The sequence below is a fragment of the Equus asinus genome, chromosome 1 (assembly GCF_041296235.1).
Source record: "Equus asinus isolate D_3611 breed Donkey chromosome 1, EquAss-T2T_v2, whole genome shotgun sequence".
Classification (NCBI taxonomy): domain Eukaryota; kingdom Metazoa; phylum Chordata; class Mammalia; order Perissodactyla; family Equidae; genus Equus; species Equus asinus.
Genome location: NC_091790.1, coordinates 31,010,555 through 31,036,893, shown reverse-complemented (window position 1 = coordinate 31,036,893; position 26,339 = coordinate 31,010,555). Strand labels below are relative to the sequence as shown.

Here is a 26,339-nt window from a genome sequence, read left to right as displayed (position 1 = left end):
TTGGTGAATGATTTTTGAGTGATTTGGAAGATGGAATACAGAGTGGACCTTCCCAGCTGTCAGTTGATAGCAAACTTGTAAGAATTTACATGCCGGCCTCCCAGGGATAAGGCGCAGAAAGAGCTCCAGATTCTGTTCAAGAGGATCGAAAAGACGCGGCTGAAATAATTTATATGAAAAGAGGGACTCTGAGCCATCAATTATAACCTGGAAATCAGGCTGGAAATTGCACATGCAAACAAACTCATAACCAAACGGAAGGCCCCAAATCAAAACCCACACAACTTAAAATAACAGCCAACCAGTTCTCCAGTTCCCTCCCCCGTTCTCCTACAAATCCAATAACATGTTGAGAAATGAACAGGAGAATGACATAATTTAATTTGTAAGTGACCTTCGACATTATCGGATCCTCTAATTCAGTGGTTCTTAAACCCGTGAGACCCAAAGCTCACTCTTTATAGGAAATATTTTGTAGTTCACCTTTTACTATCTGGAGATAGAATTCATGTATAATATAACCTACCTTCACTAATAATAATAATAATACAATGTCGCTACTGTGATAAAAGGAGCAACAAAGGGACAGTAAATTATAATAATATAATATGTACTCATATGTGTAAACCACACTAGAAGCCACAGGGAGGTTGTCAGACGTTTGCATGCGTAGAGCCGTGTTACATGTGACGTCTAAAATGCAGGCGTCACCAGTGTAGGGCATTAGTGATGCAAATACTACGAGCAAGCTTGCCCTCGGTGACGCAGACTTCTGAAATGATCAACAATTCTTGCTAAAGTTCTAAATGAAACACAGCACAGCCTTCCTTCAATTTACACAGTAGTTGCATTCTAGAAAACTCAAGAGGATACTAAAAGGCTGCAAGATACACTTTGTGTTTATATGAGTTAAATTCTGTTATCGAATAATTACGATTTTTTCCCTAATTAAATTATCTGGTGAGATAGTCAGCATTTATATGGGAACGCAAGATAATTCATTGTCACCGTGACAACCATAAACACACCCCACAAATTTCTAAAGATGAAAGTGTGATGCTGCCCCACTGAAAATCCTGAATGAGCCCCAGTGAGATGCATCAACTGTGGCACAAACGTGTGAAATGGGATGTCCAAACCGCTATGCCAGCTGGGACACTAGGAGGACATTGGAACCAAAGAGAAAACACCTTCCTAGGTTTCGATTCAATCTTGACGTGAACAATCCTGGGGTGACGCTCTAGGCGCACCATTTGCATCATTTCAAAAAGTCTCCCTTGTTTAGAGAAGATCAGGAAACAGAGATTCCAAGTTAAAGAAAAAAGTACATTTCGATCCAAGAATAGAAGGCTTTACTCGTAGTGGATATTAACCAAGTCTTTGAATGACCGAAGGTTTATAGAAGCTAGAATCAAAATCTCTGACAGTCGAGAATAAAAGCACAGTGGGATGGATGTTGAACGCCCATATCTCTAGTTTTCTAAGCTTTACCCCTGTGTCGACTTGGAATACCAGAAGGCACCATGTTTGGTCTATATTTGAAAGACGTTCAGTGAGTGATAATTTGTGGCTACATCCTTAGCTTTAATTTGAGATCAATATAATAAGGACGCATGAAGCCCAGTTCTGCACCTCTTGCCAAACCGCTGCTCAAATAATTGATCATCTTCTCAGTCTGTGCCCTCTCCACCTTGAGAATGTCCTTGTTTCCTTTTGGTTTATCGGAACGATATATGCCACCTCGAATTCTCGTTTGGTTTCCTTCCGTTTCGCTTCGCTTGGCTACTAGGCAGTCAGAAACACAGCTAACGCCCAAGTACAGTGACTGCTTCCCTGCGGGTTCCTGGTAGAATGACCTCCCGTTTTCCCTCTGGCTGCTGATGTCTCTCTGACTTTAATTGTCCTCCCTGTGCTTTTACTGTAAGTGGCATCACATTCCTGTTAGACGCAGGACAGGGTGTAAGTTACGGTCAATCAAATCGTCACCCTAAGCACTGAAGCAGTGCCTGGCACTTGCAAAGTGCTCAATAAATATTTACCGAATGAATGGATGGGTGGATGGATCCAGAAACAACTGAATTTCACTTTTCTGTAACCAGGAGTGAATGGCCACTAGGGGGACGGTGAGCTCCCACTTATCTGGGAAAAGGGCACTCCGAGGCCCACAGGCATGGAATTGATAGAGCATAGCAGTGTTTTTAAATGACATTGAATCCTGTATTTCTGAAATGCGTAAGACCTAGCTACCTGAAGGAGAGAGCATTCGAGCGTTCCAGGATTCCCCCAGTGCGTCCGCTTGGTGGTGTCATTTTCAGCTGAGGGCCACTCTGGTCCCAGTTAACCCAAGAGATGAAGACCAGAGCCAGAGAGTGGAGCCCGAAAGCCACGTGCAGAGAATGCTCAGTGCACAGATTGTGTGTTTTGAGCCACGTGCAAAAATATTCATTTAAAATACTCGAGAATCAGACAAACCAGATAGTTATTGGCCCAGTAGCATAGTTAATAGATGAAAGGATTAGATTAGATTAGGAAGAAAAAGAAAAAAAAAAAGGAAGAACCGAGGGGCAACTTTAGAAGAAATAGGCTCATAACGTTGGTGGCTTGATGGCCAGTTTGTGCCTTACCACTTAGCACTTTGATTACACGCTGTTGCATATTGCTTTTCTCTTTTCCAGAGACGCAGAGGCTTGGGCGGCTAAGATCTGCTAGTTCCATCTGTTCATCCGGAAACTGCAGACGGACGAGGGAGGAGGCTTCGCCCTTGGTGGCGCAGTGAGTTACCAGCTGCGCTGGGCTAGAGCCCCAAGTCCTTGTCACCTTTGTCATTTTCCCACCATCTATATGGGAAGCCTTTTGAGAGCAGGCACTTATGAGCACTGCACCAAGGACTAGAGGCCAAGAGCGTCCGTCCCCTTTCAGCTCTGAGTTTTCCTGCTTCTCATGCAACCTCCGCAACTTGGATGAGCAAATTATTTGTACTTGATCTTACAATAGAGAAACTGACAAATATAGAATCTTGTATGCCAGGGGTCCTTCACCTGTAGGTCCATGAACTCGGATGTGAACAAAATGACCTATTATCATTAATCTCTAACTAAAATTTAGCATCTCCTTCAATTATGAATACAGACATCAAACCATAGTAGAACCAGCAGGACTTGTGACTGTTACCAAGAGAAATCACAGATATTTTCAGGCCACGTTGTATGTTGCGGACATCCCAAAATATTGTTTATAAGCATCACCACTTTGAAATTATGGTAGTCATTAGACCACTGCTATGTTTATTATTTCATGCATCAGTGAACACATCTATTACTATATTATAATGTAGAAATATCTCAGTATAATCGATTTCCTTTGTAACCCAATGTATTTTGTTTTATGCGTTTGAATATGGAGGCTTCACCAGACTGCTAAAGATTAAGAAAAACAGGTTAAGAATCTCTGCTTAAAGAGAAGAATCCTTTAAGAGTCTATTAACCTCTCATTCACTAATTTGCCATGGATCAGAAATTAATATAATGTGAATTTCTGCTGAAGCCCAACAAAGGGAGTTTAACTTCTATAGCGTTGAAAGTAGGTCCTATTACTGAGGGATTAGTGTAGATTTGATAACAAAATGGCATTATAGAAAGTATATTGATTCCATTTTCTGTGTTTTCTGCATTTCATTGATATGCATCTCTCCAGCGGATTATCGGTTCAATGCCGTCTTCTTAGTTGGGGGGAGGAACAGATGGACGGTGATGTGTGTCAACATCGCTGATGGAAAAAGAATGTAGCAGAATGTACGCAGAACCTTTCAACTGGCGTTAAACAGAAACAAGACCCCATGCGTAAGGCAGCCCGTGGAAACGGTTAAAACCCAGAAATAATGGATAAGTGACTGAGTTGTGGTCCCTTCAGACATTGCTAATTGATTAAAATTTTTCTGGGTTTTGAAATTCATTTAAAAAATAATAGCTAACAGTTGAGGACATCATTTTTCTAATATATTTTCAACAACGATGATGTCCATTAAACAGATCTTTCTATCTCTCTAATCACTGGAGATAGAGAATCCATATCAGAAAAACCCAAGTTCAGAGACACAAGAAAGCCAATTTAATAAAACTTAAAATATTACATTATCACCATGGCAGAAAATGCAGAGTTCTGTCCGTGTAGAACATTTGGTCTTTTCTGAAGTGATACAGAGATACACAAGCCAGGAAAAATGATGCCGTATTTGCTGTCTTTCCTATAGGTATTGAACTGGCTGGGCTTTCGGTTATCATTACTGCTGGCCTGAAAACATTGGAAGGGGAAGGTTAGCTTCTAGAAGTCGTTGATACGCTTCTTATTGCTATTTGTAAGTTCCCTCAGAGAGGGATTACTTCTGCTTTGCAGAAATTATCTGCTTGGAGCCACGCATGACTTATAACAATCTCTGGCTAAACCTCAGAACAAAGATATGCTTTCATCTTAGACGGATGTCAGAGGCTGCGACAGGACCCTGTGGAAAGGCTCCCCAGGGGGCGTGAGGCACTGGGAGCGACAACTCCAAGAAGAGGGACAGCCTCTTGGGGCTTTCTTCTCCCGGGAGTGTGACACAGTTAAAAAGGAAAAAAAGAGCCACCAGCAGAACAGTTGCCACTGAAATCGGAGAGGGAGCTCTGTCGAGAACGAGGGGTTGCTGCTGGCCTCTCTGAGCTCATCCACAGGACGGGAGCGCTGGGTCATGGAGTAAAACTTCAGCTTGGGTCTAAGAGAAGAAAGAGGACATGGCCCAAGAAGTCAATCTGAATTCCCTCCAGGAGGTAGAGCGCGAGGAGATTCTCCAGGTCCTGTACCGAGACCAGGCGGTTCAAAACATCGAGGAGGAGAGGATACGGTATGTTGCTATCAAATGGGTGGAATTCTTTGGGTTTTTGGCTTCTTCTGCTCGGCACCTGCTGCTGCTTGGCGTGTTGCTACTTGTATACTTATTGCTGCTTGCCTTGCTTCTCAGCTTCTTGTCTGACAAGAGTCCCCGTGAAGGGCTGGAGATGACCGTTGCTGTCTAACTAAACTTTGAAGATGATGAGGGAAACGGAAGGCTGCTTTCGTTATTCATTTAAAATAATGCCTTTTTGTGATAAGTTTGCTGTCTGTCTGTCTGCATGTCCATTTGCCTACTTTGCAGGAATAATCCCAAAGCAGCTTTTCAAGCTTCCAATATACCCCTCAAGGAAAGACCTCCAGCTAAGGGTTTTCCTAAATTATTTTTGGTGGTAACTAAAGGCACAAAGAAAGCAGCTTAGAAACAGCAGATCTGCTGGAATCCATTCCTGTCTTTTTCTTGGCCTGCTTTTTTTCCCCAGTCGGCTTTGAGGAAAGGGGAACACAGACTATGAACCGGCTCAGCCTGTTCCTTGGCCGATTTGTCAACAGGGAGCTTCTTTCCTTGTCTGTCTCTGAGCTGCACAGGCTGCTTGACATTAGTTAAGACTGAGTAAGGCGGTGCTGGACTGTACCAAACAGTGTCTGCTGTTAGCTGTCAAGATCCGACTTTAGGGGCTGGCCTGGTGGCGCAGCAGTTAAGTTCACATGTCCTCCTTTGGCGGTCCGGGGTCCGCTGGTTCGGATCCCAGGTATGGACATGGCACCACTTGGCAAGCCATGCTATGGTAGGCATCCCACATATAAAATAGAGGAAGATGGGCACGGGTGTGAGCTCAGGGCCAGTCTACCTCAGCAAAAAGAGGAGGATTGGCAGCAGATGTTAGCTCATGGCTAATCTTCCTCAAAAAAAAAAAAAAAATCCGTCTTTAAATATGGTGATGCTGTGTTTATCGATGTGAGGTCTAGAAAAAAAGTAAACGAAATAGGCTTTTTGATTTTGTTTTGTTTTTGATGGTAGCACTCTTTCAGAGTCTGCCAAGAAAAATACAAGTATGAAATAAAATTTTGGACAACCAAATGCTTGAGCAATGAGAGAACTTTTCTGGTTAACTGGAAGCCACAGTTCTATCCTCCCCTATTATCTATCCTTTTTTTATCCTCCCGTCATCCCAAAGCTCTCTAAATGTACTTATACTTTCTTCCATTAAAAAATATAATTCACTGAACAAAATTAAATTTTCTCTGATGATTAAGGATCTTTCAGTGATTTAGAAACATCGTTTTGAATATTAACAAAGTGACATGGCTACTGTGGGAAGGAACTTTTGTTCCAAAGGGTACTGATTCTAGGGCAAATCCTGAAAGCTGGACGTAAGCGAGTTTCTTGGGATTGGCCTCTCTCTTCTAAAAGTAGGCAAACAGAGACATTTCATAAAAGAGTGTTCACCTTTTTGGGATCCAATGTAATGTCACTTTGTACTAGGGCTATTGTCTGGGGGAAAATAGAGACTGGAAGTGTACTGACCAACCATAAAAAACAGTAGCAAAAGCATAGCATCAGTTAACTAATTGTACCGGGTAACTTACGACAACAGCAGGTGTGTATGCTGTATGTCTACAGACCTTTCCATGCCTTGCATATTAGAATTGATGCCATTTTCTGTGTTTTTTCCTCTTCTCTCACCATTCCTGCTTACCTTTATAACACCTTTTGGGCAGAAAGGGATGAACCTGGAAAAGATCAGCAGTGAACTCCTCTGTGCCAGGCATAATGTTTATGTTTGGCCATTTAATCCTCATAGCAACCCTGGGAGGTAAGGTTTTCTCATCTCTGTTTCACAGTCGAGGAAACCTCTGAGCCTCTGCTCCGAGAGTTTGAGTGAGATCCCTGCTTCACACAGCCATGTTGGAAACTGGGGGTGTTGGATGCCAAAGCCCCTTCTCTCTTGCCACACGGGGTACTGTTGAGGCCCTTGCTGTGTGGGAGTATGTCCGGTATCTGTCCTTCTGTTCGGCCATATCTTATTATTTGACTCTCTGGGTCACAGGAAACTGAAGACGCACCTTCAGCGTCTCCGGTGGAAGGGCGCGAAGAGCGTGAGCCAGGAGTACAAACAGAAGTCCTGTGCCCGCTGCCAGCGGATGCTGGGGTTCCTGCTGAACCGGGGGGCAGTGTGCCACGGCTGCAGCCACCGCGTGTGCTCTGAGTGCCGGGTGTTCCTGAGGAGGACCCACGCCTGGAAGTGCACCGTGTGCTTCGAGGACAGGTGAGGATCCCAGGGGTCCCTTCTCTCCACAGACTCAGGCGTCTGACACAGGCCAAGACAAACAGTTGATACAAAGAACCATCACTCCTCGAATTCAATCAGCAAATGTTTACAGAGTGCCTGATATGGAGCTGCTTTTCCAGACGTGGAAGTTATTGTCATTTAAAACGAAAGTTTATTACATAAAACAGTTTTTTCCTTAATTTGTAAAACTTTGTTTGCCGTGGCTAAGGTTAGGTTAACCCAGGAGTTAAGATGCACTGGGATTTCTTAACTAGGTGTCTTAGTTTTCTTAGACCTGAAGTTATCTCTTTTAGAGAAAGTGGAGTGGATTTTAACACAGAGAATATTCAAGTGATCCTATGCAGCTTTCAATGAGGCCTTTTTCAAGGAGGCAAGCTGACCTATATAGGTACTTGAATAAAGAAATGGGTACGCTTTCTATTGGTGATAGCCTGAAACTACATATATTTTAATCTTTTGGTCTTGTAAAGTTTAAAAAATTTTTTAACACGGAACTGGTATTTTTGAACTACCCACTTTGAAAATGATAAAGAACGTATTTGGCTTGGACTCCTGCTGTCCAAAGCAAGAATGGGCTGGTCACCGATTCCTTGAAAACACAAGGGAGAGGCTTTCTGTTTGTTAGGGGAGAGGGTGCACAAGGACATCGCGGAACTTACGAGAAGGGAGAAATGTTCGTCTGGTGCGACGCTAGGAGAGCAATCAGAGACTTTGAGGTTTGAAAACAACCTCTAAATATTGCTGCAGATGTGTGAGGGCCCCGGGACAAAGCTTGCGAGGGGCGCTTATACAGCATGGCTGTGGCGACTGGGTTTCCTCTCCCCTAAATGGCGCTGATTGTGTTTGTTGGGCACCCTGACCTAATCTCCTTGAATTTCCTGTCCCTTGCAAGGCCTGATGTATTTCAATCACTCATCCAAAGTAAGTGAAGTTGCTTAACCAGATTTCTTTGCTCCTGCACTGCATACCTCTCATTTCCATAAAAGCACGCCAAGTCACACCAACTTGTATCAGTTACCTCTGTGCATCTCAGATTTCTTTGGTTTGTTGATGCCAATGCCCTCCAGGCTGTTCTTAGCTTGAGAGGCAAAGATAAAGAATTACTTTTAACCCTCGCTGGCCACACCTGTGCTCAGGCAGGTCTGAGCTCTTCAGAAAGTAAGTAGGAATTCCGAATAATTTCTAGAAAGGTCTTAAGACCTTCTTCTCCTGTTTCAATCAACCGTATATATTTGAAGGCTAACGATAAACATTGTTTAGTAAGCTATGAAATTCTTCAGCATTTTTTCTTCTTCTAATAGTTAACTATAAGCTAAAAATCAAAACAGTGGGGCGGGGCTGAGGCGATGCCACAGGAAGTTGGCCCTGTTGAAATCCCCACCCTGCAGAGCATCATGCACTGGGTATTGTAACGTTAGCCTCTAAGTACACCAAGTGTGATTTCTAAAACCCCAGCTTCCTTATTTTGAAATAAGGATGTTTTTCAAAATACCTGCGATAATTGCATTACTCTGAGTGAATTAACACAGGAAGTCGTATGGGGAAAGCGCTAAATGATTTATAACACATCCCTTCCCCTCTCCTTTCTCTTTGCTTCTCTTTTTTGCAGCCCTCTGTTCCCTCTCTGGTTATGTCCACCCTGGGCTGCAATCCGATTTTCGGGCCAAAACACGGATAAGGCTTGGTCAAACTTGAGAATATGTGACAGTCATAACAGAACTGGGACCTGGGAAGGATTTTTGACTTCCATCATTTTCCTCTCCCTGCTTCTTCCTCAGCTTGAGACTCATTCCTTAAGAAGTGAATCCATTGTGGGAACAGGAGGAGGGAAATAGATTTTTAAAATCAAGAAAGGGAAAGTTCGGGGCCAGCCCAGAGGCACAGTGGTTAAGTGCGCATGTTCCGCTTCGGGCGGCCCAGAGTTCACCGGGTCGGATCCCAGGTGTGGACACGGCACTGCTTGGCAAGCCATGCTGTGGTGGGTGTCCCACATATAAAGTAGAGGAAGATGGGCACAGATGTTAGCTCAGGACCAGTCTTCCTCAGCAGAAAGAGGAGGATTGGCAGCAGATGTGAGCTCAGGGCTAATCTTCCTCAAAAAAAAAAGGAAAAAGAAAGGAAAAGTTCTAGGAGGCAATTAAAAAAAAAAGCAAAACCAATTTATAGAGTGCAGTAGTTGGGGCAAAAGGCCTGTGGAATGTGCTGGCCTTGGGCTCCTGTTGGGGTTCCAGGAGATATCTGAGGTTTCTGCCTTCAGGGCAAGTTTTCTCTTAGAGAATTACTGAGAGCTGAGCTCAGAGGAGGGCGAGGCGAGTGAGGGCTGAGCTGGTGCAAAGTGACTTTCCAGAGCATCATTCATGATTGGAACATTTCTAGAAAAGGGTCAGGATTGGAGAGGAAGATGAACATTGTCAGGGAGACGGAACAGCTAGGGGTTGAGCTGGACCACTTGCCATGTGTGAAGTGCCAGGCCAAGCCTTTCTTTACACCTAGTGTCTTATTTAAACCTTAAAACAGTCCTATGGGGCACCTAGTACTATTATCTTCAGTTTCCATGTGAAGAAACAGAGGCTTAGAGACATCAGATAGTTAGCCCAAGGCCATGTGGTCAGTAAGACTAGAACTCCCTTCTCCTGAATCCCATCCCTTCTTGATCCCTACCTTCTTCTGCCTGCTGGGAGACTCGCCCAGGAGGCGAGAGTCTTAAAAGCCACTTGGAGGAGTTTAGATCTGGGACAGTAGGAAATGGGGTGTGAGCATATGCGCTTGGCCAGAGGAAAGTCATACAAAAGTCAGCCAGTGCTCTGCAGGGCAGACTCAGGACGGGAAAGATGAAGATGAAGGAGCCGTGGGAAAGTCCTTGTGAATGAGGCGTGGAGTGGTGAGGCTGCTGGCAACAGAGATGGAGACCGTGAGCGACGGTTCATCTAAGGGATGATGGTGAAGCGGGATGACAGAGAGGGAAACGTGAAAAATGGTTCTGAGGACTGGCAAAATGGATAGCTTTTTATGCTTTCCTGCTCGGAGGGCATCAGAAAAACAAAAAGAAACAGCATAAAGGAGATGCAGAGAATAGAAAGAACTGAGAAAGCAAAGACAAGTTGGAAAGGACTCTGAAGAAGAAAGTTGGTTGAAAGTTGCTTCCAGTCATGAGGGCCCTGTGTTGTCCTTAGCAGGAAGCTTCAGGAGAAGATGATTTGGGAGAAGAAGTAAAGAAGAGAGAGTCAGGTGCATAAACTCATCTTTGCTCCTTTGGTTGGTATTTTCCCCCTTTGAAACTTATTAACAATTTCTGCAGTGAAATGGCACAAGGTAAAAACTATGTTGAAATATCAAGGAGACTAAGCTTCATGTTTGCTTGTTTGTTTCAGCTTCATTAAAAAAAATTAAGATTGAACTTGATGACTTAGGTTTGCATTGATTTTGTTTCCCCTTCAAAATTATTGACAATGCATTAACATCAAATTCCACCCAGGAGAAACCTGCTCACCTGCCTGAACTTGATTGCTGAGGAATTACACTTGCTCGAGACTTTTTTTTCCTTCAAGTTGTGATCTTTTGTTCTTGCTTCGTAATTGGCTATGACCATAAGAAATCATTTATTCTTCAGCTTCAGATAGTCGTGGGCATGCTTTTCTCTGTTTCATTAGGAAGGTTTTGTTGTTTATAAAATAATTAGAACAGAGATTTTAGGTGTAGGGTTTCAAGCTGTGGCAGGTGGCACTGTTGATTTCAGGGTAATTTCCGGGACTGTTCGAATTTCTCTGATGTACTAAGCCGGATGCTAATGGAGAGAAAGTTAAGTGTGTTCAGTTCCAAATTGATACAGACTTTGGTACTTACTATCATATTCTTAGTTCTCAGGTTGGGATTTGAATTATTACTGCATAGCAGTAATGATTAATATAAGGTTTTGGAATTTATCAAAGGGGATTTTTGTTGTTGTTCAAATACCTTTCAGATTAGGACCTAGCTGTAAAGATGTCGTTACAGGATGATGTGTTGTATTTTCTGCATGTGTGAAATCATTTTTATTAAAAATCAAGGGACATTTCAAAAGAAATTCTATAGCAATTATGTTTCCTGCTTAAAACAAAACTTCCAGAGTTTGGAAAATGTAATCTTTTGAATTTCAGACTGATATTCCCAGTATTTTCAAAATCTCATGGTTTGACAAAATACTGAATTACCACTTTATATCCACAAACACAAATAACTAATGTATGAGAATGGAATAATCTGAAGTCATTATTGTAAATACTCCTACTCTTCAGGTGGGTAAACAGTCTAACTCTATGAAAGATTGAAAGGAAATTGAATGCCAGGTATGGTGCAGGAGAGTTGGCCAAAGAAGGACTTTAGCTTGGTGCCAAGGTTAGAATAACATTTCTTTACTGCCTGTTTCTGTTTCAAAACTTGATTTCTTTTTTTTTCTAATCTGATTTTTAACGTTGCTGACAGAAACTACATCCATGTGTTGCACATGAAAAAAGTGTATATGGACAAGTTAAATACGTTGAGTAAAATATTTCACAGTCGTACATTTACAAATTTTCAAGAGATTAGCCACTACGACTAATTTTACAAGAGAAAAGTCTTTTGTTCTCTGAAATACAAATTTTTCTTCTTAGATCTGAATTGGAAATGGCATCTGTTTTAGTTCTCAAAATACCGCTTAGCTGTTTCATACCGTGTGTGTACACTGCTTCCATAGCAATGCGATCGATGATTATTGTATATTGGATCAGGATGTTCTTTTTATCCATTGGCCAAATGGGAGTAATGATTATTTAATATTCTTTGAAGCCTTCTGTTACCAAAACATATACAGTCATGTGTCATTTAATGACGGGGATACGTGCTGAGAAATGCGTCATTAGGTGATTTTGTCATTGTGCAAACATTGTAGAGTGTACTTACACAAACCTTGATGGTATAGCCCACTACACACCTAGGCTCCATGGTACTAATCTTATGGGACCACCATCATATAGGCAGTGTGCGGTTGACCGAAACATTGTTATGCAGTGCATGGCTATAGTAAAAAATGGAAAATTATGGGACATTTTTGGAAAAAGTTTGTTTTTGAAAAGTTTATTTCACACTTATTAAAGGGAAAGCTTTCACAATAGTCTGGGTAGCATCTCCTTTGTCGCAGTTGAAATTTCTTCTGTGATCAGCACTTGATTAGCCATGGCAGGTCTCAATCCTAAAACGTTTATGAGATGGGTAAGCTTTCTGTAGCATTGAGTCTTTTGTTCATACTCGAAGCTGTCGCCTCATTCAGTTCTGCTGAAACCTGTCGCCCACCCTACGAGGGAGGGCAGCACTGGGGGTCAGTTTTCCCAGGCTGGCACTCTATGTGGTGGTGAAGAGCTGCCTTGGTTTACGTGATGGGCCAGAGTGTAGGCTGGAGTTAAGGTGTTCACAGACGTAGGGATGCTGGACAGGCTCATAGTTCCCTTTAAGTCATGTTTTCATAAGAATTTCTACAGTAACACACTCGTGTCCATAGACTGAAGGGGATTCCAATGCCAAAGAGAAGTCATGTGTGGATTTCATGATTTTGGGTGATTCAACTCCTATGCTGTTCTATTAATGCAGATATTTAAGAATCAGCATTGATAAGCCTTCCTTTTCGTTGAAAGAAAGCTTCCTGTGGGTTTCTGCCTCATGGTAAAGCTGATCTCAGTCTGGTCTCCTCTGAAATCCCTTGTAGCTTTGGGATGCTTTGGTGGTAATGGGATTAGATTTTGTGATATCCGTCTTAGATTCATGATTAATGGGATTTAAAAAAAATTAACAATGCTGCTTCTTTAAAAGGAAAAGAAAATAAGTCTGCCTAATTCTGCTATGTACTTTGCTACCCATATGAATAGTACTTTTATAACTATTGGAATAAAGTCAACAGATAAGACACTGGTTAGCCCTTCTCCCTTTTAAAATTGTAAAAACTTGCTAACAAAGTGGTGAAACTTGCCTTGAACACAGGCCTCAGAGCCTAGCCTAGTTTTTGCCGGGTCTGAAATGATTACTTTGTGTTTAATTTGAAAAGAGTTCTCCGGTTCCATAATCTAGGGGTGATAAACGTATTACCTTTATGCTAGGGAAAAAGACAGTAAAATGTGCACAACATCCTTTGTAACATATAATCTTATGTGTTAAAGGCATCTGAGTTAATTTTGAGTTCTCTTTAGGAACCACAAGTATTTAAAATTTGAATCTTATTATAAATGCTGACACACCCTAAAAGCTAGCGTATTGCAAAACCTTCTGCTATTTGAATTAAGAAAAGGAAAACATTAATGTTGGTTTTGATAACAACCTTGTAGCTTTCAAACTGTACTTCAGATATTCAAACAATAAGCCAGTGTTCACAGCAATGCTATTCACAATAGTTGCAAGGTGGTCCATCAGCAGATGAACGGATAAACAAAATGCGATATATGGTACATAGGTGGTCTGTACTGTGGAATATTATTCAGCCATAAAAAAGAATGAAGTTCTATGGGTAGCCTAGTGGTTGGGTTCGGCATGCTCTGCTCTGGCGGCCTGGGTTCAGTTCCTGGGTGCAGACCTACACTACTTGGCAGTGGCCATGCTGTGGTGGTGACCAACATATAAAATAGAGGAAGATTGGCACAGATGTTGGCTCAGGGTGAATCTTTCTCAGCAATAAATAAATAAATAAATAAATAAATAAATTCTAATACATGCTAAAACATGGATGAAGCTTGCAAATATTTTGCTAAGTGAAATAAGCCAGACACAGACGGAAAAATATTTATGAGTCCACTTACATGAGGTACCTAGAATAGGCAAATTCATAGAGACAGAAATGTTTTGTAAATAATTGTATTCATTTAGCCAGTCATTTTGAAATATCTATATTCTCATAAATTATTACTTTTTTATGTTTTATAATATCTCCTTCAAGAATTATTTTTGTCACTTGCATATTTTCATAATTATATGAACAATTATTAAACCAACTCTAAATTTTAACCAATTCAAGTGCTTATTGCCAATCTTTCGAGACCATGATTTCCCAATTTGCAAGTTTTAAATTTTGATTCATTTTCCCCTCAACTGAAATCCCTCTTCAAGGATTTTTTCCCCCGGGAGAGCACGTGGTGGCTTATGTTCTAAGCCATTGCCTATTTGAGGATGCCTTCAGTGCCTTCCCTTGTTAGTAATGACTTCACTGTTTCTAAAATCTTGGGTTCCAGCCTTTTAACCTCAAAGTTCAGTAAATGCGTTCTCACTGTCTTTTGGAATTTAATATAACAGAGACATCTGAGGCTCGCTTTTCTTTAAATTTCTTTCTTGATTATCTGGTTTTTATGTATTAGAAACATTGGTTTTTCTGTATCCTTGTAATTAAAAAGAGTTTCTAGTACATGTCTGGGTATGAGTTTCTCCACGTTGATTTTTATGGAATAAAGAAAATTCCTTTGAGCTGTCTATCCCTTGGATTTGCTTGTTTTTTTAAAAAACTTTTTAAAATTCTGGTAAAATACACATAACATAAAATTTACCATCTGAGCCATTTTTAAGTGTACAGCTTAGTGGCATTAAGTACATTCACATTGCTGTGCAACCGTCACCACCGTCCATCTCCAGAGCTCTTTTCATCATGTAAAACTGAAACTCTGTACTCAATAAACAATAACTCCCCATTCCTGTCTCTCTCAGGCCCCTGGCCCCCACCCTTCTACTTTCTGTCTCTATGAATTTGACTACTCTAGGTACCTCATATAAGTGGAATCATATGGTATGTGTCTTTTTGTGACTGGCTTATTTCACTCAGCATAATGTCCTCAAGGTTCATCCACACTCCAGCATATTGGAGAATTTCCTTCCTCTTTAAGGCTGCATAATGTTCCGCAGTATTTTTATATCACATTTTGTTCATCCATTCTTCTGTCAATGAACCCTTAGGTTGCTTCTACTTTTTGGCTATTGTGAATAAAGCAGCTGTGAACATGGGTGTACATCTCTTTGGCACCCTACTTTCAATTCTTTTGGGTAATACCCAGAAGTGGAATTGCTAGATCATATATTATTTCCTTTTTTTTTTTAAGGGTATGCTTTTTGGCGAGGAAGATTTGCCCTGAGCTAACATCTGATGCCAATCTTCCTCTTTTTTTTTTTTGTCTCCCCAAAGCCCCCGTACGTGGTTGTATATCCTAGTTGTGGGTCCTTCTAGTCCTTCTATGTGGGATGCTGCCACAGCACGGCTTGATGGAGCAGTGTGTGGGTCCACACCCAGGATCTGAACCAGAGAACCCTGGGCTGCTGAAGCAGAGCATGTGAACTTAACCACATGGCCACGGGGCCAGCCCCCATATGGTATTTCTATGTTTGATTTTTTTGAGAACTGCCATGTTGTTTCCCATAGCAGCTGTGCCATTTTACAACCCCACCAACAGTACACAAGTGTTCCAGTTTCTCCACATCTTCGTTGACACTTGTTATTTTCTGCTTTTTTGGTAGCAGCCATCCTCATGGGTGTGAGGGTGGAGTTTCCTTGTTTTTTGACTTGGTAAAGTTTTCTTCAGTCAGGTCTGATTGTTCTGATTATTCTTTATGCCACTTGCTCTGGCTTCTTAGAGAAGAACTTTTAATACATAGATTGGCCCCTTTCTCTATTCTCCCTCTGTATTATCTTCTCCTTCAAAATTTAGTATCTTTTTCTTCTTCATTCATGTTCTGGCAAAGCATCTCTACTGAGTCAGCATCACTGATTCGACTTTCCAGACTCTCCATTCTGCTCTTTCCTGTTGGTAAGGCAGTTCATTCTGCTTTTGCATTGTTAGTTTCTTAAATCTTCCTTCACTCTAGTCTGTTGTCTCTTCACGTCAACCTGGTTTTTCCTTATGACTTTCTGTTTCCTTTTCACAGAGGCGAGTCTTAAATGCCTTTGAAGACTAGGTGCTTCTGGAACTTTCCCCAGCTCCCCCAGTGAGGCACATGTTTCTCTGGTCCACAGGACTCTCCTGCCTGTGGCATTGTCTGAGAGGCTCTTGGTTGCCTCTGCAGACATCCAGGTTGAGGGTTGGCCAACAGAGAGCAGATGCTCCATGTTGTCTGCCCTTCTCATTGCCCCTTCACTAGTGGTGGACCTCTTGTTAGATCTAAGGGCAGACAGGGAGATGCATAGCATCTAACTTGATTTTTACTGTCCAGGCCTTAACAAGTACAGCTGCCTGGCAGCCATAGAATTTTTCTTACTTTTGTTGACTAGCTATCTGATGTAACAAACCAGGAATCACGTACTCATGCCCAATGGGCTGCAGGCAGCCCCCAAGCCTTGTTTTCGGGGCCTGCAAAAAGTCTAATATTTATCATTTTAATGCCTTAAAAGGGAGCATGAGTTCTCCAGTGCACCACAGTGCCCACCCCTCCCTATTGTCTCACACCCAGCCCACTTTCCTCATTTACAGTTTCTGCTTGGTGCCTGAGTTTGTGACCCCCGCCCTGCACATTTAGAAGGCATGACCCACACTAGACCTCACTGCCACAGGGCTCTACCTGTGTCAGATCCCACCTTCGATTCTTAGCTCCCTGCAGAAGTGGGAATATTCATTTGTTTGCCAACCCACACATATTCACCAGCCCCACCACGCCCCTCAGTTGTGCTTGGGGCTGTGGACACAGCACCGAGTATGACAGAGGGAACCCGTCTTCTCTCTGAGGTCAAATAACGGAGAGTTATTAATGTTTTGCAAGAAGTGGTGGTAGCAGCTTGATAAAATCCTGTCTTTCTCTTCATCTTGATTGTCTGACTCCTCTCCTGGTTACCTAGAATTTAATCACGACGATCAGTCTTTTTTCCTGTAAGAACGTTGAAATCAGATCAACGGAGCTGGTGTAAAAAACTCATTATTTGCTTTGTAACTAAAACCCAGCTTAGCTACAAGATTATTTGATGTAAAAAAATGTTCAACTGTGTGCATGCATGGGACTGTTTTGGCTGGGGATTACCAAGTGGTCAGATGAGCTGGCACAAAGAAGTCAGGTTGGTCTCAGTTTTACAATATTTGGCTTCTTCATTTGGAGTTTTTGCAGCTTGTTTGTCTGTCTGATAAGCTACCAAGGCTCTCACAGGCTTCCTTGCCATCATGGCGTTGGTTGGAGAGCAAATCTTTGTGGAAGATGTGCATCTTTAGGCATTCGGAGAATCTGACTCTGCAGACCCATTTTCCACCTCTTGTCTGTTGAATGGTGGAAATACATTGAGCAGCTCTAGGAACATCGTGCTGACTTTTCTTGGTGCATAAGGCATGGATGTGACGGTTTAGCCACCTGCAGATGCGATTAATTTGAATGCAAAGCAAAAATGCATTCCAATAGGGCTGTTTGAGTCCTTGCTTGTTGACAGTAATAAGGTCAAGCTATCTTTCTATTAGGGTCCTCCATTCATCGTATTATTGGACATTTGCATGCTAGAATTTGTAAAGTGCTTTTCAACAGTTATTTCTCATTTGCTAATGAAATGACAGCATTAGCAGAGTTCAAGGTTATGAAAATGGATAGCAGAACCTCCAGAAGTTTATTAAGAGCCATCTATGCACCCTGTGCTTGGCGTTTATAATTATACTGATCCTCACACAGAGTTAGTGGGAGGTCAGACACCAAACTCAGGTCTCCTGACTCTGCATCTTCTGCTCTCTCCACCACCCTTGGCTTTTGTTTTTCAAGATGTATTTATCGATTAATTGAAAAGGTTTTGAAGAAGCAAGTCATGATTTTCTATCTGAGAAATGTAAAAAGCATTGACCTATTGCTGAGCTCAGAAAGTGTTCCAAGAGGCTTTCATTGCCAAATTCTGATTTAGTCATCTGGGCAGAAATAATAAATGCTTCCTTTGGTTACTGTGAGTCAGGCTACCCTGTGTTGGCCATAAAAAGGGCAGAGACACTGAAGGTGAGGCCGCTGCAAGATCTGCTCACCTCTGTCTTAGACAATAAGAGTGATAAATGGTCCTCTTTGTAAAACTTGGGGTTGATGTACACAGCCAGCCCTTATGAATAGCATTAGGGGGCCCATCCTGGGGCGCAGCGGTTAAGTGTGCATGTTCTGCTTCAGCGGCCTGGGGTTTGCCGGTGCGGTTCCTGGGTGTGGACATGGCACCACTTGTCAAGCCATGCTGTGGTAGGCGTCCCACATATAAAGTAGAGGAAGATGGGCATGGACGTTAGCTCAGGGCCAGTCTTCCTCAGCAAAAAGAGGAGGATTGGCAGATGTTAGCTCAGGGCTAATCTTCCTCAAAAAAAACTATTAAAAAAAAAGTATTACATCGCTGTGCATCAGGGAAATGCAAATCAAAACTACACTAAGATATCACCTTACACCCATTAGAATGACAAAAATAACTAAAACAAATAGTAACAAATGTTGGAGAGGTTGTGGAGAAAAAGGAACCCTCATACACTGCTGGTGGGAATGCAAAATGGTGCAGCCACTATGGAAAACAGTATGGAGATTCCTCAAAAAATTAAAAATAGAACTACCATACGATCCAGCCATCCCACTACTGGGTATCTATCCAAAGAACCTGAAATCAGCAATTCCAAAAGTCCCATGCACCTCCATGTTCATTGCAGCATTATTTACAATCGCCAAGACATGGAAGCAACCTACGTGCCCATCAACAGATGATTGGATAAAGAAAATGACGTATATATATACAATGGAATACTACTCAGACATAAAAAAGAACAAAATTGTCCCATTTGCAACAACATGGATGGACCTTGAGGGAATTATGTTAAGTGAAATAAGCCAGACAGAGAAGGACAATCTCTGTATGACTCCACTCATATGAGGAGTTTAAACATGTAGACAAAGAGAACAGATTAGTGGCTACCAGGGGAAAGGTGGGGTAGGGGGTGGGCACAAAGGGTGAAGTGGTGCACCTACAACACGACTGACAGACAATAACATACAACTGAAATTTCACAAGATTGTAACCTATCATTAACTCAATAAAAAATAAATAAATAAAAAACATATTAGAGAATGATTGCTTATGAAATGGCTGATTCTGTACGAAATACTTATGGATATCCAGCTCAAATCTAGTTTTCCAAGGAAAAAGCCTCAAATGCAAGAAGTGCTGGTTGTCATATGGTTTAGGACTGTGGTATTTTTATCCTTCCATTCTTTAATCACGGATAAGCCCAAGAGACCTGCGAGTTTGTGTCCAAACCTGTCTGTGCTACATAAGCTCCTGCTTGAACGTCACAAGTACTGTGGTCCCCTTATCTGCAGGGGATGCGTTCAAGGACCCCCGGTGGATGCCTGAACCCCAAAGGGTACCAAACTCTATATATCCTGTTTTTTCCTACACGTACATACCTATAATAAAGTTTAATTCATAAACTAGGCACAGTGAGGTTAACAACGATAACTAATAATAAAGTCTGCTTTGGGGCCATTCTTAAGTAAAATAAGGGTTACCAGAACACGAGCACTGGGACACTGCAGTGGTTGATCTGATAACCAAGAGGGCTGCTAAGTGACTGATGAGTGGGCAGTGTCTACAGCGTGGATCCGCTGGACCAAAGGATGAGCGACATCCTCGGCGGAAGGAAGCGGGATGGTGCGTGATTTCATCACGGTACTCAGAACAGCGTGCAACTCAAAACTTATGAATTGCTTATTTCTGGAATTTTCCATTTGATATTTTTGGCTGTGGTTGACCTTGTGTGACAAACTGTAAAGTGAAACCTTGCATAAAGGGGGACTACTGTAATCACTTGGGATTTAATTAGATGATTCCATGGTTACTGTAGACGGCTGGCGCTAGGTGACTAGTATTTTAATTTATCTCCTTCTTGTGTGGGTTCTGAAACTGGGGCTCGTGGAGGCCTTGTCATAGAATGTCGATTTACACAGGCTTTTTCACCTTCCTCTCCTCCCTCCCCTTGGCTGTTTTTCATTTTCCGTGGATGTGTCGCTGTGTGTGTGTTTACTTCCTGGTGGTGGCCTGTGCCGGGCTAGCTCAGCTGACCGTGGAGAGGGTCGTGGTTTGACTCGCTGCTGAATCGGCTCTGATCTCTTGTCCAGTCTGAGGGCTTGGCCATCCCCAGTTCCTGTCTCATATATGAATGCTTTTGGTCACAAGAGTAATGGTGGTGAGGGCGAGAGAGTGGATTAACTGAGACGGTCACCACCACCAGAAAAACCCCCAGGAAGCGAATTTCCTTTACTGATGGAGGCCTTCTTGTTTCCACGTTTGATTTTGCTCTTGTACTCTCCTCATCTAATGGTCACACCTTGTCCTGCTTGTAAGGATGGAGGAGGCATCCTGAGAAACAGACCAGTTGGCAGGTGTCGCACTTCAAAGGAGAGCGAGTTCTCAACCCCGCTGTGACTCTCTCCACGTTTCCCCTGGTCTTTGCTCCTCGGCTCGCCTTCAAGCGCCCGAGGGGAAAACTGCTGAGATGCTGATGTTGTGCTCCTTGAAGTGTGCCATTCAGTAGGTTAGATCTTTGAGTTTCTGATTTCATGGACGCAAACTTTTGCCTGTCTCTCTAGACACATATCACAGTTGAACATGTTATGTACTTTTGGCTCTGAATGGTAGTGACTGATTATCAAAACTCTGTTATCAGAATTTACAAATGCTCTGTGTATGTTTCACTTGTTCTAGTCCCTAAGCCTTGGGAATAATCATTCACATACTAATCAGAGAATATAATAGTTTCTAACTAGGGGAGGAAGTTGGCTGATGTCTTCTGACAACTACTAGAACTCCATACAAAAAGATAGGATATTTCTGTAAAAACCAAGTGGATTGGCACATATTTGTGAATTTGTTTACATTAACAGCATTTGTAAGCACTAAGTAAAAAAGTCCATTTGAGTTGGTGTATAGCCTAAAATAACCTCCTGGGGAACTTCTTTTGGTAATTTTTTTTTTTTTCCTAAAGATTGGCCCTGAGCTAACATCTGTTGCCAATCTTTTCTTTCTTCTTCTTCTTCTTCTTGTTCGCCCTGAAGCCCCCCAGTACATAGTTGTATCTTCTAGTTGTAGATCCTTCTAATTCTGCTATGTGGGATGCCACCTCAGCCTGGCTTGATGAGCGGTACTGGGTCCACACCCAGGATCTGAACTTGTGAACCCCAGGCTGCCAAAGTGGAGTGCTCAAACTTAACTGCTATGCCACCAGGCCAGCACCTAGCACCAGCTTTTGAGAGAAGAAAAGGCTATATTGTGAGTCAACCAGCAAGGAGACAGGAGGCGAGGCAAGGCTCTCAAATCTCTCTCCCCAGTCCAGGTTTGGGGTAGAATGTAAGGGATTAGGGAGGGCAGACTGGGATGAGGACAAGTTTCAGTGGGCAGGACTCCAACTAGATCATTTATGGTAAGGGTTAGAAAGGGGCTTCAACGCTGGATCTTCCTGGACGACCGACCCCTCACTTCCGGAAAGGGTCTTTTGAGTTCTGGTCATGCCCTACTCCTTTTGGCTCCATGCGGGCGGGGAATCTTTGGTTGCAGGTGATATTTCAGGTCAAGATTTTCTGCTCTGCGCCTGCTCCAGCTACACGACTTGCAGTTTTGGCTCGCTGCCCCTGAAGAACCGCTTCAACATTCTGTTCTTAATAAGATGGGGTCAGTTTAAACTGGTCCTGTGGTTACAAGACCAGCTGGCCAAGAAGAGGTCCTTTCCTCTGTCTCTCAAGTGGTCCACTCGGACCCAGGTCCCCAGATTTCCGCAAGCACATTGATCCCATAGCCCCGACTTCATCTCCTCCCGGGAACTTCCCAGGCGAATCTTCTCTGTCGGCTCTTGGTAAACGCTGTGGCTAACTCTGACTAACCTTAACCTAACCTGAGGGTGATCTCCTGCTTAGCCAAATAGATGGCATTGAATTTTTTGTCCATTCTCCTTCATGCCGTTGCTTCCCATCATAAACATGATAGATTGATCATTTTGATGGCAATTTTGTTTCTCCTTGTATACTTATTCAGAAAACATTAAGCACTCAATGTGTATTGGGCACACGCATGTGTTAATATGTATACAGTACATGCACATGTTACATATTGGGTAAAAGTTACCCAATCAGAGACTCCTGTTTTGCTGCTAACTAGTCAAATCACTTCACCTCTATGGGAGATCTGTAAGGTTAGTGCTTGGGCCAGAAATTTGCACTCTGAAGTTCCTTGCAAAACTATTATTTTGTGTTGTTATCTACCTAACTCTCCTGAGCCGAATACAGCGCCATCCACCTCTCGGTCTGAGGCCTCCTTTCTGCTTGTTTTTCAGAAACATGAAAATAAAAACTGGAGAGTGGTTCTTTGAGGAACGAGCCAAGAAATTTCCAACTGAAGGTAAATGATCTTAAATTTTTTGCTAAAGTAAAATAATACATTCCCAGTTTAAAAACAGTTGGTGTTAAGACTTCTGGATATAACAACTGTGCAGGGTGTGGCAGACAGGCCTGTGTCTGCCATCCTCCCGTTCCACTCGTTTACACTTTCCTGCCTCTGCCCCTCCACACAAGCCGTTCACAATCTTAGCTTGTGGTACCTCCTTCTCTACACCCAACTCTTTTTTTTTTTTTTTTAAGATTTTATTTTTCCTTTTTCTCCCCAAAGCACCCCCCCTGCCATACATAGTTGTATATTTTTAGTTGTGGGTCCTTCCAGTTGTGGCATGTGAGACGCCGCCTCAGCATGGCCTGATGAGCGGGGCCATGTCTGCACCCAGGATCCGAACTGGCGAAACCCTGGGCCACCAAAGCAGAGCGCGTGAACTTAACCACTCGGCCATGGGGCCGACCCCCTCCACATGCATTTCTACCTGCTGAACTCTGCCGGTTGGCCTGGAAGTTTCCCTGACATCCTGTTTCTGGGAGCAAAGTTTCCCTCCCTCAAAACACCAGCAGCTCTGGTTTGTACATCTCTTCCAGAATTGTCGAAAGTGCCTTCTATTATATGATCGTTTCTGCCCTCCTCTTTCCACAAGCAGTAACGGGGCTTTTAAAGTCTTGTTAGTCCCTTACAGCACCAAGCACAAAACCTCGCTTATGATCCTTATCAAAATGATCGAACGGAGCACTGAAGACCACAGCGTGTGAACAGCACTAGAGTTTAGCGGATGTTGATGATTATGACGTGAGCGCATGTCGTGATCATATGAATGGAGGTGTGTATTTGGCCCCTGTACCATGAAGGTCTTAGGAAGTATCTGCAAAGTTGATGTGACGGTAATCGGTAGCCAGGACTTGAAAGGAGTGAACTGAGTGTGCTTTGGGTACAAAAGTGCCGTGTCAGAGGATGTGAGCTGTACAGACAAGAGAACACCTTATCAGACAAGGGCACACATGTGTCATCAAAATAAAGTGGAGGCAGCATGCTCTGAGCTTCCCATCTGTCCGTAGCTGTAGCGTGGGTGGCACCCTGCTCTGTGATGTGTGACAGTGAGGACTGCACGCCAGGAAGCCTAGACTGACCCAGAGGGAATAGGGTCGCTGGAAAATTTTTTTTTTTGGAAAAAGTGATGGTTTGAGGTAAAGAAATAAGCTACTCAGCCTCAACCAAAAATGTGTTGGCAAGTAAAGGAAGCCATTGTTTTGAGGGTTGTCACACAGCTTTTATAAAAGGCACTGTCAACGGAGGTCCTTGTTGGGTCAGCCTTAGATTCTCCACTGGATTATTTTCCTGACCCTCTTACTCAAGAAAAAGTGATATTTCTGCTGAGTTTATTAGAAATCTGGAGGGAAATGGAATACTAATGGGAGTGCTCAAGCAGAATAATGCAGCCAGCGTACGTGACTTCATCTGGGCCTGCGTTTTGCAACACTCTGTTCATTATCGCCCTCTCTCCTGTCCCCAAACAGCCTTGTTAACATTTTTTCCCTAAATACTACCCATCCATGAAAGCTTCATATCCCAGATACATTGCATATGCCTTTTGGAGCATGCCACAAACTATTGTAAAATCTATGATTTTTTCATCCTCCAAGTACCAGCTTTGGGGGCTATCATCCCCACTTAGTGTGTACTCTAGGTAAGCAGGGCAGCACGGGGTCTTTCTCTAAGTTTTATTACTTTATTTAGTTTCTTTCTTTTTTTTTTGGAGGAAGATTAGCCCTAAGCCAATCCTCCCCTTTTTGCTGAGGAAGACAGGCCCTGAGCTCACATCCATGCCCATCTTCCTCTACTTTATATGTGGGATGCCTGCCACAGCATGGTTTGCCAAGTGGTGCCGTGTTCGCACCTGGGATCCAAACCGACGAACCCTGGGCCACTGAAGCAGAATGTGTGCACTTAACTGCTGCTCCACCGGGCTAGCCCCATTTATTTCGTTTCTTGAAAATGCTTTTTCCTTGGGGGACTGGGGTCTTCGTCAGGTGGTAGATCAGCGTCTCATTTTTTCACTTCTGTTCCTAGTTGATAAACAATAAGACTGTAGGGGGTGAAATTTCTGTTCTTTCTCAACACCACCTTCATGAAGGCATCTCCTGGAGTTGTTTCTATACATTGCTGGACGTTTTAGCATTATTATTTCAGTTAGGGAAATTAATTCGCAGGCCCAAACACACATGTGCGTGTGCACACGTGTGTGTGCGCAAGCACACGCATTCCCATCTCGTCGTCTTTTCCTTCTTCCTCTTCTGAGTAGATAAAGCAGGTTATCACAGTGGCCTACTTGAGTTGGATGGAGTAGGAAAGAAATGACACTGACCTCCTGGGTTTCTCTTTCTTGTCTGTGACTTTCCCCCAAAATGAAAACATCAGAAAGAAAAAAGAAATTAGAAAATGAAAGTCAGTCAGCCTCTGCATAATTCATTCTTTTCTCTTGCCGTTTCTCTCAAGGCATAAAACAAATAAACGAACGAAAAAGAAAACAAATTCCTTCCTTCTCTGTGATGCTTCCTCAAATGCTGAGGGGTCTCATTTTCTTATTGTCCGATTTCAGTCCAGTCAGGCTCAAAAAGCATGCAGAGATCGAGAAAAATGCCAGGTTGGGGTGGGGGTGAGGTTACAGGTAGTCTTGTGGCTGGACCACAGGTGGAGTGAAGGTTGGTAGGCGAGTCAGGAAAGGTGAACAAGGGTCAGATGATGAAGGTTTATCTGGACGAGTGGGATCCCCAAGTCACTTGTGTCTGTGCCCCTAACGAGAACCTGGCACGATCATTGATGAGTTGAATTGAGTTCATGTGCTGTATCAGCTCAGGGCCAGTTAGGAAAACAAACCACGTGGAGATTTCAACAAAGGGAATTTAATTTAGGGAACTGGTTAAATGGGTATTATTGGAGGACCGAAAAGGCAAAAAGGGAACCCTGAGGGGACATAGGTGGTAGTGACTACAGGAAGCAGACACCTCCCAGGGCCACCCCGGGCCTGCTGTGTGCGTGCCAGCAGGACCAGCAGGCGAGCAGGAAGAGGCAAGACCCTCCCCTGGCGCCTGACTCCTGGTCTCTCTCTAGCACCCCCGGCTGGGCCCTAATAGGGAGCCAGCTGCAACCTGGGCTCTCTGATGTGTTTGATAAAAATTGTGATTCTGTGTATTATCTAGTGTTTTTGTTGTAACGGTGTGAACGCGGTACTTTCCAGCCTTCTACATACTAAGTAGAAGCTAGAAAAATGAGATGGTGGTTTAAACCGTGAAAGGGCATGAGATGGCTCAAATCTATATCTCTTTCTATGGATTAGTTATGTATTACTGGATAACAAATTCCCCGAAAACTTAGTGGGTTTAAGCAATTAACAAAATTATTTTATATGTTTTCTATCGTCAACTGGAGGCCTGCCTGGGGCTGGAGGATCTGTTTTCTTGGGGGCTCACACGCACCTGCCTGGCCAGTCAGTGCTGCTGTTGACAATAGGCCTGAGTTCCTCCACACCTGGACCCCTCCCCAGGGCTGCTTGAGTGTCCTCACAACATGGTGGCTGGCTGTCCCCAGGGCACGTGATCCAAGAGAGACAAAGGCAGAGGCTTGCAATACTTTTTAATGTTAAAAACACTTTTTATTCTGGTAAAATATACATGACATAAAATTCACCAGTTTAGCAATTCTTTTTCTTTGCTGAGGAAGATTCGCCCTGAGCTAACATCCATACCAATCTTCCTCTTTTTTTTTTTAGTGGAGTGTGCCCAACTTAACCACTAGGCCACCAGGGCTGGCCCCATTTTAGCCATTTTTAACTGTACAGTTCA

At 43.0% G+C, this 26,339-nt stretch overlaps 1 protein-coding gene across 5 annotated transcripts in view; it reads left to right on the top strand.

Moving 5' to 3' along the window:
* SYTL3 (synaptotagmin like 3) overlaps positions 1–26,339 on the top strand; it is an 85,184-nt gene that overhangs the window by 5,477 nt on the left and 53,368 nt on the right. For 4 of the 5 annotated variants that reach the window (XM_044761529.2, XM_070483449.1, XM_044761531.2 and 1 more), the window contains 4 exons: positions 2,676–2,772; positions 4,250–4,876; positions 6,915–7,133; positions 22,439–22,503. In XM_044761529.2, the coding sequence (XP_044617464.1) occupies positions 4,767–4,876; positions 6,915–7,133; positions 22,439–22,503 (394 nt within the window). In that variant the 5' untranslated portion in view covers positions 2,676–2,772; positions 4,250–4,766. Of the gene's footprint in view, positions 1–2,675; positions 2,773–3,693; positions 3,840–4,249; positions 4,877–6,914; positions 7,134–22,438; positions 22,504–26,339 lie in introns of all 5 variants that reach the window. The other variant, XM_044761530.2, reaches the window with a different exon arrangement.